At 32.8% G+C, this 20,484-nt stretch overlaps 1 protein-coding gene across 1 annotated transcript; it reads right to left on the bottom strand.

Annotated features, from left to right (window-relative positions):
• Positions 1-17,516: 17,516 nt before the first annotated feature.
• LOC129305430 (UPF0481 protein At3g47200-like) lies at positions 17,517-20,164 on the bottom strand. The gene is made up of 2 exons (XM_054945462.1): positions 19,492-20,164; positions 17,517-18,226 (listed from the first exon to the last, which is right to left on the bottom strand). Exons 1-2 carry the CDS (start codon positions 20,162-20,164, stop codon positions 17,517-17,519), a joined length of 1,383 nt encoding a protein of 460 aa, XP_054801437.1.
• Between the last annotated feature and the right edge of the window lie 320 nt (positions 20,165-20,484).

Genomic DNA, 20,484 nt, shown 5'->3' with positions numbered 1-20,484 from the left:
CACACTAATAACACAAATTTGATACCCACATTGTTCCAAAACTCCTAAATTCTACTTAGGGTTTGTCTAAATCCTAACCAAAAAATCCAAATCACTAAAAAACCTATAGACCTAGGTTTAGAAGCTTGATTTAACTCCTATGACCATAATTAAGGTAATGGGTTCAGTCTAAACCCAAGAAAGCACAAATCAAACCCTACATTACTCTAAAATAATAGAAATTTTGCATAATGGGGAAGGAGAGGGAAAAAGGAACTTACCTAAGGATCATTCAAGCCTGTATTGCCTTCAAAGTGCTCTTAAAGTCATACGCTAGTTGATCTAGAGCCTCTTCCATCACCTCTCTCATTTCCTTTTCCCCCTCTAAAATCAAATGCATTTCATTTTTGATTTAATCAAGGAACTGGCCGTGCACTGCGGTGCAAGGCATATATACCACAACACATGTTACAGCAAGTGGCTTGTGCCACTTTGACCTCCCACTTAAGCCCCCTTAACCCATAAACCATTTTAACACATTTCCAAGGTTGCCTAAAGGTCCAAAAACATTATCAAAGTCTTAATACATTATTAATTCATAAATTTCTAATTTGACCACTATGCCCTTCTTAAACACTAAAAGTTCTAAGTTAAAAACTCAGGATGTTACATGTGTGTGTCACTGTCCTCCATAGAATTAGAGTATGTAGCGTGCTCTACTACGGTGCAAGAAGTTGGGTGGCTCAAGAGGTTCCCAGAGTGGCTAGGAATGAATTGTAGAGAAAAGGTCCCATTTTGATGCACTGTGATAGCCAAGCAACCATAGCTTATATAAGGACCCTAAGTATCATAATAGGACTAAACATATAAACATAAAATATCATGTTGTTAGAGACATGATTGCTAAAATGCAATTCAATGTTTAATACTTGTCTATGTATAAGATACTAGTTAATCCCCTCACTAAACCCATAGCCAAAGATCCCGAAACATGTGAAGGCTTTGGGTATGCATAGATTGTAATGTATTTGAACTTATTTTATGAATAAAATCATGCATTCGACTTAGTAAACATGAGTACAATTGTATACAATATATTAGTTTGTCGTACGAGATGAAAGGTTGGTTTTCTCATATGAATAACTACTTTTTATGCTCATGTGGAGCATTGTAGATGAGACTTAAAGTGATCACCACCTACTTAATGAGAGTAGTGGAAGGGTCAAGAAGAATCGCATGACTAATATTGCCTCAAATAGTAACAAAGAGATGAGAACTAGAACACAAGTTTTGATCGAGTTATAGATACTCATAATTTATGATACCTATAGCCAGGTAAGGAATTCATCAAATAAGGACATCATGAGTGATTCATGAAATTCTAGTTTAGATACTAAAAGTACTTGGGACTTAAGTTTGAATGGTGTTGATAAATCAAAATCGACATATGCTCTAAGAAAGAGGGATACTGTAGCATGCAATTTGTAATGTCTACCTTAACATTACAAAGACAACACTCATACACGCCGTTGTGGTAACAAGGATAAAATAAAATCCCAAGTAAAGGTTATCACAACCCAAATGTTTAAAAGATAATTAATTTAAAATAATGGGATCCTAAGAAAACACTATTTAAAATATTGTTGTTTAAGTTTAAACCACAGTTCAAAATCAATTAAGGATAAATGCGGAAGCATGGAAATCAAACTACTTCAAAATAAGTTAAAATAAGCCTTTTTTTTTAAAAAATCTAGCTTGTCTGTCGCGGTGGATGGCATAGAGGGACGAGTCCCTTGAAAGCCACTTGTACCGCAGCACAACTGCCATGAGCTGCGGTGTGCACATCCTGTCATGATAGCACATTGCTGTCATAACAGCTCTTCAAACTTCCAAAATGCACCATTTCGCTATTTGGTGTTTGATTTGAATGATTCAAGTGTTCACACAAAGATCTTTGAGCCCTCTAGCTAATGGCACCAGTCTCACACTTAAATGATTATCCATTAAAAAGATGAACACCTGAACCCAAAGTGGTTCGTTTTCACCTAAAACACACACAAAGGTGTACAACTCACAATGCAAATGCCATTAGCCCGATAGACACTTTGACCACCTCAAATAGACCACACACAACATTTTAATTCATCTATATCACACAAATAAGAAATCACACTCAAAATGACCACCAAATCCTCATTTGTTAATAGCACAAAGGGTTGGATTCAATTTAACACACTTCTCAATTTGGTGATTTTGGCACATAAATTACTTCAATCTTATTACTAATAATTGTAACTTGGCCAAGCACACACAACATCAACCTTGGGCTAATATATGCATACTTATCACAAATTCATACAAGTGATAATCACAATAATGTCATGTTCCTAAGTTGGCATTATGTAATGATGATATTTGTTACAATACCTAAAAAAGAGGAAAGGAAAGAGCTATACAACTATGCTCTTCACTCTTTAGACGCCCTTTCCTTCCGCTTACCCCTATCGAAACCTTTACCTATAAAATATAACCACAGGGTGGGATAAACATCTCAGTAACTAATATAGTTCATTAAATGCTTATTACCACAAATAACCATGTTAAAGTATTAAAACTAAGGTAATATCACGTATATTAAATTATGAGATAAATTTATCTTTTCGCAACAATTCCATACAATTACATACTATCATGACCATTTAACCACTAAACCTCCAATGCTCCTCGAGATGAAATCATAAGCTCTCCTGGACCAGTTACTTGTTAACCTCAGCGCAATTTCAGTGGTAGAAATAGTCGGCCAAAGGTAATTTGACCCACTTATAGACTATGATTTTTTCCTCTTCACACACTTGTGGTAGAGGCATCATTGACTCCTAACCACACCCTAACGAGTACTAGGAAGTTGCCAGACTGCCTGGATGTCATATGATAATAGTCCTATAATATGCTGTACTAGATTACCCATGGTACTAGCCTGTATAATGCTATACTTGATGTCCCATGATGCCAGCTCAACCATATGGATTTATCACTCACATATCTCCACACACACACATCCCACACATCTCAGATGAACTCCCATCCCTTATGATCATGCTTTTTCACACTTATCACTGCTTATCCACATTTCCCCAACTTTTACTTTCATATCATATATATATGTACATATCTATTGAAATCAATAACTTTTCAAATTTCATTTCACAAACTAATGTTCATGGTAAAAATCATTTTTCAATTTCAAATCATGTACAAAATTCTTAAACAACAAATTTCTCACTTTACATTTACTTCTACACAGTTATAATAGTTAATAAATATAATAAACTATATGGTTACCTTAACCCTTTGTCACACGAAAGGTTTATTGTGGCTCAACATTAGCTTTACATGTTATATATACATGATGTAGCTTGAGGAATGCTCAATCTACATAATCAAGTGATAATCATCGATTATCACTTTGGATAACCTTAAATTCACTAGGTTCTAAGTACTCATAATACTTAAATTCCTTTCTTAACAATACCAACCATTCCTAAATACTCTAACCATCCTATCAAACATACTAACACACTAAAATCACTAACCAATATCCCACATTGTCTCAAAATCTTTAAATTATACATAGGGTTTGTCCAAACCCTCAACAAAAATTTCCAATCACTATAAAACTCATAAACTTAGGATTAGAAGCTTGATTTAACTCCTCAAGACCTTAAATGGACTAATGGGTTCAGTCTAAACCTAAGAAAACCAAAATCAAAGCCCTCATTGCCCCATCAATCTAGATTTTCACATAAAAGAGGGAGAAGAGGGAATATATAACTTATCTAATGGTGATTCAAGCTCTAAATGCTCCTAACGTGGCCTAGGAATTGTGCCCTAGCAGACCATGAGCTCCTCTTCGTTGCTCTCTCATTTTCCTTCTTTCTCTCTTTTATTTCCAGTCTATTTTTACAAACTAATAAGTGTTGATTTTGCATGTGTACCGCGACGTATTGACATGCCCACCGTGGTGCATGGCACAGAAAGCCACACTAAAATTTAAACTCCCTTTCATGCTATGGCCAGCTCGAACATCTACTTAGCCCTCTTCTAAGACTATCTAAGGATTTAAAAATTATATTAGTCTATGATAAATCTCATTAATTAATAGTTTACCCAAATTAGCCAAATTACCCTTGGAAATACTGAAAATTCCTAATTAAGAAACTTAGAATACTGCACAATTCGTATTGCATGCACTTATTTTTAACCGCAATAGAAATGAAGTGGATAGAGGATTAGTATTCTATCATTGTATGAGTCTTAGAAAGGAGAATATCCTTTTATAGTACCCTTAGGACTTGGACAATGTCATGAGAGAATGACTTAGTGATAGCTATTTTAGCTCGTACCTTATAGTCATAAAATGATTCAATCTAAAGGGCTGAGTATTGGGAAAGTGACTAAATCAAACTTGATTGACATATGGTTCAAAAGAAGATTAACCCTGAAACACACAATGAGTGCTAGTGTCTAAAACATGTCTCTTGCAAGATAAGAATTTACTAGTGCAGGTACTAAGCATAATAGAAGGCCATCTGAGTTAAATTAGTCAACTTGAGAGGGATTAGATGAGCCATGAATAATGTGTATGGGTGAATATAAGGAGAGGAAACTTACAACTACATCACAGGAGTACAACAGGATGACCTTATACATTGGTCTTGTCATAAGATTTCTAAGGCACAATGTAACATCCTGAATTTCTTAATCCTAAGTTTAGAAGTAAATCAAGGGTGATGTGAAAATTAAAGTGAGATTAGAGATCTAGAGGACTAATTGTTATTTTGACTGGTTTGTGTGTTGTATGAACATATATGGGTGATAGGAGTGCGTTTTGGATCGAAGTAAGTACACATGATAAGAAGAAGTCTCACTGTGCCATGCGCTGCAGCTCATGCTTCATGTGTCGCAACGCATCGACTAGAATTTACCTTCATAAGTCATGAATTTTAGAAAATTTCATAAGAGAGAAATTGAGAAACACATGAAACAGAGAGAGGAGAAGGGCTGAGAAGCTAGGTCAAGTCATTTTGGAGCGGTGAAAGGTGATTCAGATCGGTAACTTGCCAGGTAAGCTATGTATAACTCTTACCTTCCATTCTACACAAATTTCTTTAAAAATGAGTTATAGGGAAATTGAATCAGTAGAATTTGAGGGGTTTGATTCTTGCCCAATAGTAATAAAAAGGTTCTTGAAAGTTAAATTAGAGCTTTGTGACTGGTTTAGAGCTGAACGGTAGAGCTTTGAACCTAAAGGCTTAATTTTGGGTCTTTAGAGAGAGAAAGTTAGGGTAAAATTTGTCTTGAGTAAAATAAGACTAGTTGAGGTGATATAAAGTAGTAATTGGGTAGTTATCGACTTAGAATGGATAAATAAAAAAAAGTTTATGGATGAATATAGCCCTAAATAGTAAAAATGAGTTTTTGGTTAAAATGGACCAAACGACTAAAATGTGCCAAATATGTTCAAATTGGCATATTGGGCAAGTAAGTAGAGAAAGAAAGCTTGAGATAAGCTTCTATGATAGTGAAAATCTACGGGTAACCTTTCTAGTAATAGAAGGGTTGAGGTAATCAAATAACTTCCTTTGTTTGATTGTTTATTGTAATTGTATACTAGTATGCTATGTAATGCATGAACTAGTTTTGAATTGAGCATGTTTTATGGCATTGAGTGATTGTTGTATGTGAAATGACTTTTGGTTGAAAGGAATATTGAAATTGTATTTTGTAATGTAAAGTGATATATATATATATATATGTTATGTATAAGAAAAAGTAAATTGTGAAAAGGAAACCTTAAATGGTTCAAGAAAGCATAATCTGAGTGGTGGGAGTTCACCCAAGTATAGGGGATGATAAAGACCATATGGCAAGGTTTACTTAGTATCCTGTTAGAGTGCGGTGTTGGAAACAATTATCCTTAGTGCCTTAAAAGGTGTTATGTTAGAGAAGATCTCATGAGTATCTATTAAGGTACTGTGTTAGAGATGAGAGATTTCTTAGTATCTTTATGATACGAGTGGGAGTCAATAATGCCCCATTGTATGTATTAGGGGAAAATCATAGTCCGTATTGTGCATTAGACCATCTTTAGTTGGGTAATTCTACCTTTGCAGGTGAGTTCAAGACTAATGAGAGTGTATATTGGTATGAGATAAGCCTATTTTTTCATGTTAGGGTGATTTAGAGGTTTGGTTAGTAGAGATCATGCTAGTATTTTATGATATGATGAAATATCTTGAGATAGCACGGAATCCTTAAGGATTGATAAAAAGTGAAATATGAAATATGATATGATGTAAATACTACTTTATAAAGTTTTAATGGCATACTATGTTTACTTTCATATTGTTGTATGTGATAGTTAATAGGAGTGAGTTATTCTATTATTGAGATTTTTATCTCACCCCTGTGGTTACATGTTTATAGGACTGGGAAGTGAGCAGGCTAAGGGAAGAGAGTCTGGACTGGCTTGAGTTGAGAAGCTGTGTACTCTGAGTTTGTGTAATAAAGTAAATTAAAAGATTGTATATATAAGTGTATATGAGTTGTCATAGGTTGTATGCATGTATTGAATTGTGTTTTTGTGAAATCAAGCCCGATTATATGTAAATGTGTTATTTATTACAAAAGGGGCTTTGATTGGAAAAAGTTTGAGTTGAAATGGTTGTTTGTGTTGGTGAATCTTCAACCAAAGGAAAAATTATGAGAAAATGAGTAATTTAGGGGTTAAGATTGTATTGTGATTATGTGCTGGTGAATCTTAAGCCAAAAACCAAAATTATGATAAAATGAGTAATTTAGGGGCTAAGATTATAGTATAAATATGATTGCATATGCCTGTATGATTGAGTTAAAAAGTAGCCAAGTGGGCTATGTTATGCCAAGAAATGACATAGTTTGTGAAATTAATAAATTGTGAAAATCGACCGTAGAAGGGTCAAATTTTGATATATAATTATGATTGTGATTAATTATGGTCAATCAAGTGTTTTAGATCTTTTTGGACTTAGTTTAAGGCCTAGTATGGTCTAATGAGAGAAAGGATTGATTTGAGCGCTTGGGTGCGTAAAATTTTTACAAAGTGACTTTTTTCATCTAGGTGTCCAAATTTTGATTGGACCATTAGATCATGTCCAAACCTATCTCATTAGTTAGTATATAGTCTAAGCTTCGTGTGGGCGCTTGAATTACTCTGATCGGATGTTGTATGAGAAATTAGCGCACGGACCAACATTCATTTTTATTTTGTGTGCTGAATTTCATGCATTTGAGTTAGGAATGCTGGTGGGTTATATCCACTATGTATTAATTTGGAAAGTGTATGATTTATTTTCGCTATATTTTCTCTAATTGAATTGTGATTTAATTGATTTTACAAAGTAAGTCTTCAGCCGAAGCTTTTGAAATTAATTTGATTATTGTACATGATATGAGTTAATGGTAACACCGTAGTCTTCTCTTATATTAAGTGAATATATGAGAGGAGGTTACACAAAAACATCCAAAATCAAAAACATTGTGCCCATGCGGTCATGACAGAGTACCAAGTATGAAAGGAAAGAGATGAGTTGAACAAGATGATGGTGTCATCATGTGCGAGTGGGAGATGTACGAATATTATGCCTATTATGACACTAATTGGGAATATTTGAGTCATTATGAGTTGACCTAAATCATGATCAAATCACAGTAATATCCTGATTGATATTACAGCTAATGGGGCAGTTATCCTCATATTAATGGCAATGATCCCAATCAAATTATTCCCCCTATAATAAGGGAATAATATCTGATTAGGTATTCCTTTTCGGTAAGGGGGTCCCTGAGCCTATAAATAGAGGCTTAAGTTGGAAGCTAGAATAATAAGCCATTCTCATTCTCAAAATCTCTCTCCTTTTCGGTGCATCTACTGTGCCTTTTGGTCTAGGCTCTAATAGTCTATTTTCATGTGGGTTGTCAGGAAGACTCTACGACATTCGTATTAGGTAAGACTTTCAGTTGACTTCTTTTTCTTTTGGATTCATTTATTTATGTTATTGAATCCTACAATCCTATAATAAGAGTATATATGATTTAGATTTTCCTAATTAGTTAATTTGGAAAACAAAAGTTAGGTTTTAGTTAGAAATTTGTAAGTTATGATGTATTTAATGGAAATTATATTGATGATTAACTGAATTGATGAGAACAATGCTGTTTTATTTGTGTCTCAAACTTTCTTCTTTTGTTCATGTCTCCTTTCATTTGTTTTTACTTCCATGCTTGATGCATCAATACCTTTAAGTTGAAGGAATAGGGTTCATGTTCTTGTTATTTTAAGCATTTTTCTCTCTTAATATTTGAGAGGTGAGTAAAAATTAACTTGAAAGGATGGATTTTGTATTAAATGTTTTTGGAATTCACTTTGGCCCCTTTCTTGTTATTTTGGCATTTTTCTCGTTATATTTTTTTGGTAAAATTACAGTGTTAAATTTTAAGTTGCATTGGAATCAATGAAATTGAATTCATCTCTAATGGAAACAACATATATATATATATATGGGCAAGTCTATCTTTTGCACAAGTACTGGGCATAGCTAATTTTACTGCGCACATCAAAAAAATATTAGAACTACTTAACAAGTCTTCCTGTGGGAAGTTGATTAAGCCATTGCCTCTGCAATAACTCTCTGAATAATGGTCATATTAAAATGGGGATCAACTTTAAAGAAATCAATATTTGTCTAGATATGCTTTGTCAAATATTTGTTGCTTCCACTGCATAAATTTTGGTCTGATTCCTTCTTCTTTCTAGTACCACTAAATGAGTTTATGCAATAAATGGATTTGAAAATGAAAATTTTTTCAAATTTTTTAACCTGAAATGAATTATAAAATTATATTTTATGTTTTATTGGAAAAATAATTCCTGTTGGTCTCGTTAGTATAGATGCTAAGTTGTCCAATGAGACTTTTGTAAGGTGATTATAGGATATTAGTGAAAAAAGTTCTACCATACTTGAAAAGCTTCATAATGAAAAGCATTCAGTAGTATCTAAAAAATAAAATATCATAAGGATTGAATCATCGATTTAAAAAAAGATTAAGCCCATTAATTCAACCAAGTTAAGTAATGACTAGATACAAATAAAGATATTTAGCCAAATATCATATAATGGGAGGTGATTATACTAATGAAATAGAGGAAAAGCTTAAGGAGGATAGTCTCTAACTTCATGACAGGTCTTAGTTTGGAAGTTGCTAGATATCCTTTTATGCTGGAAGGTGTTTGCATATGTTAATGTAACTTTTTTGTTTGATGGTTGTAAATTTTAACTTCTATAAAGTATTTTTAATTAGTTTTGCTAGGGTTGTTGTAACCTCCTCTCATATATCCACACAATATAAGAGAAGATTATGGTGTTATCACTACCTCTTATCATTCATCATAATAAATTTTATTTCAAAAGCTTCGGTCAAAGACTTACTTTACAAAATTGATTAGTTCACAGCGCAATTAGAGGAAAACATAGTGAAAATAAATCATACACTCCTCAATTACATAATGGACATAACCCACCAGTATTCTTATCTCAATTGCATGCAATTCAGCACACAAAATAAAACTAAATTTTGGTCCGTGCACCGCAGCATATGGCACAAAGCCACATGCTCACCCTGTCTATGTCGTGCACCACGACATGTGTCACTATGCCCCACGGTGCACCTATCTAGATTCTACTATCATTTTGACAGCAAAAATGATAAACTTTTGGTGTGTGCTAATTTTTCATATGACATTCAATCGGAGTGAGATAAAAATCTCAGTAATAGAATAACTCACTCTTATTGACTATCACATGCAACAATATGAAAGTAAGCATAGTATATCATTAAAACCTCATAAAGTAGTATTTACATCACATATTACACTTCATTTTAAACTTTTCATCAATCCCAAATGATTCCATGTTATTTTAAGATATTTCATCATATCACATAAAATACTAGCATGATCTCTACCAACCAAACCTCTAAATTACCCCGACATGAAACCATAGGCTCATCTCAAATTAATGTACACTCTCATTAGTCTTGAGCTCACCTGCAATGGTAGAATCATATGGTCAAAGATGTTCTAACACACAATATGGACTATGGTTTTCCCCCAATACACACAATGGGGCATCGTTGACTCTAACTTGTATCACAAAGATATTAAGGAGTCTCTCATCCCTAACATAGTACCTTAATAGGCACTCAGAAGATCTTCTCCAGCACTGTACCTTTCAACACACTAAGGAAAATTGTTTCCAACACCGTACCCTAACAGGATACGAAGGAAACCTTGCCATATGATCTTTATCATTTCCTATACTCTCAGATAAACTCCCACCAATCAAATCATGCTTTCTCAAACCATTTAAGGTTCCCTTTTCATTATTTAACACTTTCTTACACATTATATATATACATAACACTTTACATTATAAAAACCAATTTCAATGCTCATTTCAACCAAAATCTGTTTCACACACAACAATCACTCAATACTATAAAACATGCTTAATTGGAAACCATTTTATGCATTACATAGCATACTAACATACAGTTACAATGAACAGTCAAACAAAGGAAGTTATTCAATTTCCTTAACCCTTCTGTTACTAAAAAGATTACTCATAGATTTTCACTATCACACAAGCTTATCTCAAGTTTCCTTTCTTTACTCACACGTTCAATATGCTAATTTGAACACATTTGGCACATTTTAGTCATTTAGTCCATTTTGACCAAAAACTCATTTTTACTAATTAGGGCTATATTCATCCGTAAACTCTTTTCCATTTATCCATTCTAAGTCCATAACTACCCAATTACTACTTTACATTACCTCAACCGGTCTTATTTCACTTAAGATAGATTTTTGCCCTAACTTTCTCTCTCTAAAGGCTAAAATTGAGCCTTCGGGTTCAAAGCTCTATCATTCAACTCTAAACCAATCACAAAACTCTAATTTAACTTCTAAGAACCTTTTTATTACTATTGGACAAGAATTAAACCCCTTAAATTCCATCGATTCAATTTTCCTGTAACTCATTTTCAGAGAAATTTGTGTAGAATGGAAGGTAAGAGTTTTATGTAGCTTACCTAGCAAGTTACTGATCTGAATCACCTTCCACCACTCTAAAATGACTTAACCTAGCTCCTCAACCCTTCTTCTCTCTCTATCTTGTGTGTTTCTCAAATTCTCTCCTTAAAATTTTTGAAAATTCACGACTTGTGAAGGCAAATTCTGGTCCATGCGCTGCGGTACACGCAGCACAGGCCACAGTGTGTGGCACAGTGAGATTTATTCTTACCATGCGTACTTGCTTTGACCCAAAACGTATTCTTATCAACCATATCTATTCATACAACACACAAATAAGTCAAAATACTAATAAATCATCCGAATCTCTAATCCCACTTTAATTTCCACTTCACTCTTGATTAACCTCTAAACTTAGGATTAAGAAATTCAGGATGTTATAGTTGTGCTGTAATGTGTTACTTTAAGTCCCTATTTGTCAATGAATGTTGGCCAAACTAAGGCTTGAACCTTTGTGCATCAACTCCCCAGTGGTTTTGCACCACATGGGATGTTAATCAAATTGCTCTAATGAGTAAGACTGGATCTATCTATAACTTTATTTTTAATCGGTTTGAATAGATGTGGTTTGTTACCTTGCATAATACTGCACGAGCAGTATTGGAAAAATGACAATAAAATCTCTCAGAAATATATAAATAACAATTTGGTCCCTCAAAATGCCATAGTCCCCTGAAGTCTCTAGGGACTTTTCTATCATTAATGAATTTATATAAATTATCAAATTGCCTTTGTTGAAAATAAATAATTCACAACTTTCCTTCTTATATTCACAACTTTTCTTCTTAAATTCACAATAATGTAACAGCAAATTACAACTTCACAAGTTAAATTCCTTATTTGTTGGTGCATTTGTTGTGAATATAAGAAAGAAAGTTGTTAATATAAGAAGGAAAGTTGTGAATAATTTATTTTCAATAAGGGCAATTTGAAAATTTATATAAATTTATTAATGATAGAAAAGTCCTTAAGGACTTTAGGAAAATTATGGCATTTTAAGGGACCAAATTATCATTTATATATTTTAGAGGGATTTTATTATCATTTTCCTAGCATTATTTGTTTTTCCATGTGAATGATGACATAGAAATTTCCTAGAAATACAAAAAGTAAAAGTTGATAGCAGTCATAATAACTTCTTGTAGAGTAGAAAAAAATTTATAATCAAAAGGATAGTAAGAGATAGACAAGAGAAGGGCATAAGCACATATGGCTTCGACTTTCATGATTTGATTGTTAGGCATCTGTTAGTAGATTATGATAGTAAACATGTTTAACTTTTGGTCATATGTAGATGTTGAAAAAATCAAACTCGGCTTCTTTCCTCTGAGGGAAGCCCTCCGTTACAACTAGAGATAAATCTGGACCATCCATATTTATTTGGATGGCCTAATTAATCTTTTTTATTTTATTTTATTAAAATAAAAGGGTTAATGAGCAAATAGAACCCTGAACTTTTGCTCAAAAATCTTCTCTAGACCCTAAACTCTTAAAATGTACAAAATAAACTCTAAACTTTTAAATTTATAATAAAATAAACACTGACCATGAACTTTTTTAATACCGTTACTATTCATGCGGTACTGTTCACTATGGGCCCCAGTTAATGCTGATGTGTTATTGTAAATTAGTGCCACAGACCCTAAACTATTATGTTAGTATTGTTCTGAGCCTTGAACTATTATGTTAGTAGCATTCTGGATCCTAAACTTTGAAATTTTAAGCAAATTACCCCTACCATTTTCTATGATACATCAACTATTATATAGACTAAATTAGCCTCAACATGGTTCGCCATGGTGAATACATCATTGGCCGTGGTGAATGACAATTTTGTGAAATGATGTTTTTGCCCCTTTTTTCAATTTTTTTTTCAAATGATTGGTATCTTATACTTTTGTATACTCTATAACTCTAATTTAATATTATTTTGAATAATGTTTATTTATTTAATGGTGAAAACTTAGGATCCCATTTGAAAAAAAGTTTAAGTATCATAAGATTTTACAGATGATGGATGCAAAAGCTGATGATTTTATCAATGAATTAAAAAATCAAATTAATTGGTTAATTAAAATTATGTAATATTTAAACTTCTGTTCAAATAGGATTTCAAGTTTTCACCATTAGATAAATAAACATTATTCACAATAATATTAAATTAGAGTTATAGAGTATATGAAAGCATAAGATACTAATCGTTTGGAAAATATTGCAAAAAAGGGGGCAAAAAATGTCATTTTATAAAATTATAAGTCATTCGCAATAACCAAAAATGCATTCACGATAGCAAACCATGTTGAGACTAATTTGATCAACATAATAGTCAATGTTCTATACATAAAAAATGGGGGTAATTTGCTTAAATTTTTAAAGTTCAGGGTCTAAAATGCTACTAACATAATAGTTTAGGGTTCAGAATACTACTAATATACTAGTTTAGGGTTTATGGTGCTAATTCACAATGACACATTAGTATTAATTGGGGCCCACAGTGAACAGTACCATGTGAACAGTAACAATGTTAAAAAAGTTAACGGCCAGGGTTTATTTTGCTACAAATTTAAAAGTTTAGGATTTATTTTACACATGTTAAGAGTTTGGGGCCTAGAGCGATTTTTGAGCAAGAGTTTAGAGTCCTATTTGCTCATTAACCCAAAATAAAAAATTATATAAACTATAAAAAATTTTAATGAATCTTTTTATAATCTTAAATAGTCCAAATTTAATATATATGATCCCAATATAATATTATAATTTTTTAATTTTTATAAATTAACTATGTAGATATATGCTAGGTAGTGCAGCTTTAATATTAAAATTTTTTAATATTATACTTGGATCATATGTATTAAATTTAGACTATCTAAACTGATAAAAAAGATTTATTAAGATTCTTTTTAGTTTATATAATTTTTTATTTTAATAAAATAAAATAAAAAAATATTAAATCTGGACTATTCAAATAAATCTAGATGGTCTAGATTTATCTCCAATTATAGCGAAGCTGTAGTGGAGGGCTTCCCTCCCAAAAAAATCATCGATAAAAGACTGGGTTATAAGAGATATGTTTCTTACCCCTCATCTATTTGTGTTTCTTTTTTAGACCCAAAATAAGTTCCATTCTTCATTTTTTTGGGCCTAAAGGAGATGCTATACTATCTGAAAACTTTTTATTAGCATTAATGAAAGGATCATAAAATCATTAGTTAGCAATATTAGTTTATGTATCTATTGATCTATATTATGCAACCCAAAAACAGTGAAGTGTAAAACTAATAAAGTTCCAATGCCAGAAAATGAGTAGTATTATAACCATTATAAATTTGACTGGATAGGTCAACTAAACTATTAAGAATTAGCAATTTCCGCTTGTCAATGACTGACGAGAGATGAAATGGTTTGAATATAAGCAAAGGTCTGAAATATTTGTAGTGTTGCCCTATAGCATGTGTTGTTGTTGGTTGATTTATATCTTTTGCTGTGCATTATATTGCATGTGACTTGAAGATGCAGAAGTACGGAATGCTTACTTTATCCTTGAAAATAGCCGACATGTTTTGATCTAACTTGTATTAAAAAGAAGAATGGATTGTATTTTTGTTATGTCAACTGACAAAATTTTACTCATTATTCGATATGTTATTCTGAACATATTTATTTGTGCATTTTTTTTTTTGGTAGTTGGTAGAAACACTCAAGGCTTTTGTCTATGTATTTGCTTTAGGTGTGTCACTGCTATCAAAATATCATTAACCTATTCTTTAAATGCTATTGTCTTTGACCTCTTCTATTATTCTGAACATCCCCCTCTTACCAGGATTTTTCTTGTAGCTGGTAGAACCAGTTTTTGTGGAGTGGGATAGTTGCTTCTCTTTTCCTATCAATGTTGCAAACTCTAATCGAGGTTATTTGAACAGGGAGTTCAGTAAAAACTTTTATTGATATATAAAGTTCCCGATGTGGTCCATCCTTCTCAATTGGTGCTTGTAACTTTTGTGTGGTCCATTCTGTTATTTGAATTTACTCATCTTTTTATGCGTTATAATCTAAAGCTTTTTATTTTCTATGAAAGTTTAGGACTGTTGTTTGCATATGATTAGATAAACATTTGCCAACTGATTTCTACTATCCATGTTATTGCTGTTGTAACTTGTAAACAGTTTTTACAAATTTAACTTACACTTTGGCAAGTAAAGGATATTAGCACTTAAACATGGACATCGGTGAACTCATGATCTCATACATCAAGGTTATGAGTTCATGAAACAGATGCAATTTGGCTTTATTTTTGAGCTTGATAACAAATTTCAATTCATCACAGGTGTAGTTGAGAATGAAGAGCTTTTTAAGTGGTTATCAATATTCCAAGTAACGTTATGGATAAACTACACTGCCTAACAAAACTTTCCCTGTACCAAGAGAAATAGCAAGAATTACTGTGCCACCCTGGTGAACTTTATGTTGAATAAATGCAGACAAAAATTTTGGGTTTAGTTTGTCTTATTCAGTAACTACATTAACTTAATGACGACGTGTGAGCTAATAATTTTCAGATCCAATCAATTCCTCAATTTCACACAACAAGGAATGAAAAATGGTCCTCGACCCCCCCCCCCAATTTATTCAAGCCACTGTGTCACTTTGTCAATGATGACAGCTTATAGATTGCGTCCCAGTTATTCAAGAAATGGGCGGTTTCTCTTTCATGGAACTATGCAATCCGTGGCTTTGTTTTCAAGTAGTGTTTGCTTTTCAAGATTTTTGGTTTTCTCAGCTTGTATAATGGAGGATTTTTTGTTGCCGCAGAAATATGATAAATCGTCATGTTTCAATTAATGACGTTTCCTGAGATTAGTTTCAACACTTGTGCCTATTCTGAGTTTGAAAATAGTGTTTTCTGCCTTCAGAAATGGAGATACCAATGAAGCTTTTGCAAATACCTCTGTTATTGAAGTTACTCTTCAAATGAATAAAGCAAGGGGCAAGTTTAATCAAACTCCATTTTAATGTTTTTCCCTGCCCTTTTTCTGGATGTGTGTGACCATGAATTCTTTTTGTCTTGCCAAATAAAACGTGTTTTTTTTTTTTAAGCTTGGTCTCTCAAAATTATCTTCAAAATACTTCCTTACATATCAGTAGTAGCTACTTTTATACATAAACCTTTCTTTTAAGTTCCACGAGGATGATCACGGTGAAGTTGTATCAGAAATCAGGAGCTCAGACTTTGAAGTCCAATAATTTTTGTGCACACATAAGGGCACAGTTACAAACAAATGTGCATCTATTTCTGGTAGATTGGGAGCTGATGCTAGGACCTATGCCCAAGTTTGCATATGTTGGCTACTTGATCAGCTTGAAGGTGGTAAACATACAATGTTGAAACCTGATTTGTCCGTGTCTCTTTCAATCAGGATATCCTAATGAAACCGAGTATAAAAGATGCTCTCATAGCTGAAGAGAACTAAATCACAGATGGTTTCTTCTGCAGTCAGGCTTTTTAAGTTTTGCAAGATATAATTTTATGATATGTTTACTAGGGGAGTATTTGTCTCTTTAACTTTGTTATCTGAAATTAAAATTAATATTTATGATCTATTTTAATTTCTTATAAAACATTTTCATGGTTGACAAAAAAATGCGAGATCAATTTTTTCGTCATTGAGAAAATTGATAATTTAATGTCAGCCTTTTTCTTATACCATTTCTTTATTGATTAACTTCTTTTTTGTAATTACCCTTTTTCTTAATCTGAAAAACACTTTTAAATTTAGTTAATGATTATTGTAATTTTCATAATATTTATTTATAAAAACTCTTAAATTGAGTGTAATGGAAGTGGATTCTTCCTGTGGATTGCACATGTTTGGTTCCATCCAATCCATTCAATTCCATTTTATTAATGACAGTTTTTTTCTATTTTATTATATATTCTCAAACATGTTCCAGTTGGGCCATTTTAAAAGTTTTTACATTTAGAGTGAATTTAGTCATAATAAAATCTATAGAAATATCTTAATTATAAATAGGGTAACTCGCCATTCATAATTCATGAGAAACAAAAAGTTAATTAATTGGTTAAATACAATAACTAACCAAATTATGTCATTTATACCATATCATATGATAACACTCCAAGTGATATATGTGCATCTAAAAAAACAAAAGAAGTATAAATTAACTTATTTGATTTAAATTGCTTTTTATTAGTGAGAACATAAACAGTTCCTGACTCTGCCTCAAAACGATTGCCTTCGAGAAGAAGCAGCAGCTGTCTTGTGGCTTGATGTGACATAAACTGATCTTTCTCTCCAATCTACGTTGTCGTTTTGATGAATAACAATAATTATTGTTTTGGGGGATAGAATGTTATCCAAGTCTGAGCAGCAGTAAGAAAAAGAGCCAAAAAACCAGCAAGGAATGCAATGATGGTCCATGGCGATCTGAAATACATATGAAAAGCTTGAGAAAGCCACGTCTTGTACCTCTTCTTGTAATGCATCTCTATCTCCTCTGTCACATACGCATACGTGGAAGCATCAGTCTTCAGGTCTGCGGCTATGGTGTTAAACAATTTAGCCACTTCCTCGTCGCTCCCAAGCCGGTTCAGCAGAACTCCGGCGGCTCGCAACAGCTTCACGTCCTCGGGGTGGTCGATCATTGTGTCGAGGAACTCCACATACGAGCTGATCTCGTGCTTGTTCTGGAAATCCGGCAATGTCTCGTACGCTATGAGATTCAGGTACGTCGGTGCTGTGATGTGGTCGACGACTATTTTTGGAAGTTTGAGTCTTCCACCGAACCAAGTTGAGTGGAATGAGATGTCGATAGGGCTTTTTGGCTTGCTTCTCTTAACTCGAATGCCTGCTTGTTTCAGCTCCATGACGTTCCTGTATGTTCTTGATCTATGTTTGTGTTTTGATTTGGTTTCTTTTGGGTGAAAGCCACGCAGCATTTCACTGCGAAGGTGGTGAAGAAGATGAGGAGGAGGAGAAGGATGGATTAGCCGCACCTCAATTTCTTCACGATTTCCCTCACCACCACTATTTAAATCCCCTGCATTTACATTTACACAAAAGTAAAGATATATGTGTAAGACTATATTAATTTAAAAATTAATGATTAAAACCGTAATCAAATTGTATCAAACAGGTTATGATAATGATTTAATAATTCAACTGGTCCGGTTGGCTTGGATTTCCGGACTATAATACTTTGATAAAATTTGAAAACAGACCCAGTAAGCAGCAGGTGAGAAGATGAAAATCTGTCATTTTTGGGCATTTAACTCTAAAACGACATTTTTTAATTTTATCGCAAACCACTTACCATGCACCAAATTCTAATCGCTAAAATTCACCTAAAGTATAGAGAGGTAAAAAATGATATCACTTTTTGTTAAACTCAGATTATAAAAGTAGATTTACTATTTTGTATCTGTCTCTTTTTATTTTAAGTAGAGGTAGCTTATGGAATTCACGTATATATACAACACTCACACATTTAAATAGACATGGACATCATTCATAAGAGAGATATACAAAAGTTGATTCCATGGTGAGAAATAGGACCCATCATTTATGTTCATCTTCGTTTAATAACTTTAGTTTTAAAGTGAGGTTAAATAATTTAGCGGACCCACATCATAGAAAAGTTATGTATAATAATGAGATGTAGACTCCATGGACAAAGGTGAATATACATATACACACGCATTAAAAGAAAGGGTAAGAATCATAACTTTGAATTCCCTATATTTACAAAAGTGAATAGAGGAAAGATGGATTAATTAGATCTAGTAAGCAGCCTAAGCCTATTTATTTAATAAGTATCTCACATAATAATACGATAATAACTATTTGATTTAATTAAATGGCTATAAGAATTTGTTAGATATGATACTAAAAAATTTATGAATTTCAATTTGTTCTAATCATAATGATTATTTTAAATTTTTAAAAGAGATATATTTTAATAATTTTCAGATATTAATAAAATTCAATAATTATAATTCACACACTCAATGAATGAGTTGATTTAATCTACTCACCTAATCCAAAACCGGATTGAATAATCATGTGACTGTGATTCATGCGTGGAATACCGTGGACCCATATAAAACAACATTTTCTTGCTTGATTCTTTTCTTCTAATACAAAAAATGCTTGAATATATGTAAATGATTCAATTAATTATAATATCATAATAAAAATATAAATATAAATAATTATAATATCATAATTAAAAATATATCTTCAATTATATTATATATTTTCTTTATATATATATATATATGGATAGGAATTATTTAATTAACTTACGCTCACCAATCTCCTCCTCCTCCTCCATAAATCGTTGCCTCGACGACTGTCCCTCAGGTCTATGGGAGGTGAAACGTTGAAAGCGACTAATAAACTTGTCTATAGCTCTAATGACGAAGTTGTCGTCATTCGCTAAAAGACTCAGAAGTTGGAAAGGAAGCTGGTTCTCTAACAAAAGCACGTCCTGGCGAAGAAGAGCAAGTAGGTCAGCTTTGATCTTCAGATCTTCTGCTTTCTTGAAATCAAATTTAAGCAAGATTTGAAGCAGAGAGCATCCATCCACGAACAATATCACCGACAGTTTCTCATTGTTGTCATCGAAATCTCCCAGAGCATCTTTTGTATAGAGATCTTTCAGATTCTTGATGTTTTCTAGAATCTTTTGATGTTTCGAGTCTCGGTCCTTACCTTGAAGGTACATTGACGCCCACAAATATTTGTACTGTTCTCCTAGCTGGAGATGTGGTTCACCGTAATGAATGGGACCGAATGACACAAACCTGGGAAAGTAATACTTTGCAAACTTCTTTCGACCTCTCTGATGATGTAAGACCTTTTGAATCTTGGGGCATGAAGTGTGATGATCTTTATTATCATCATCCCTCTCCATGCTTGCCAGTTTCTGCACTGCTTCGTTCAGTTTGTTAAACAAATCTTTTGTGGAATTTGCCATCTTGTTGGTTGGTTTGTTTAATTTCGGTTTATATATATATATATATATAGTATATATATGAAGTCTGGTACGTACGTAAAACTATTCTATGAAAGCTTTACAAAATGGACTAACGTGGAATGAACCACAGGTAAAGAACGCAAGATTTTCTAGCTTTATTGATGTTTCAAGTTTGGAACTAGATAAGCTCACTTTACTTGAAAAAGTGATTTTTAATCCATTACTCATACTACATATTCTACCTGCAACTTTGCTTGGAATTGGAAAAATGGCATATATTTAGATCTTTCTGCTGAGTGAAGGGGACAAGCTTGGAATTA

This window comes from Prosopis cineraria, unplaced genomic scaffold (genome assembly GCF_029017545.1).
Source record: "Prosopis cineraria cultivar Desert tree isolate PC_DT_omini unplaced genomic scaffold, ASM2901754v1 PC3, whole genome shotgun sequence".
Classification (NCBI taxonomy): Eukaryota; Viridiplantae; Streptophyta; class Magnoliopsida; order Fabales; family Fabaceae; genus Prosopis; species Prosopis cineraria.
Note: the sequence above shows the minus strand (reverse complement) of the source record. Positions and strands in the feature narration are given on the sequence as shown.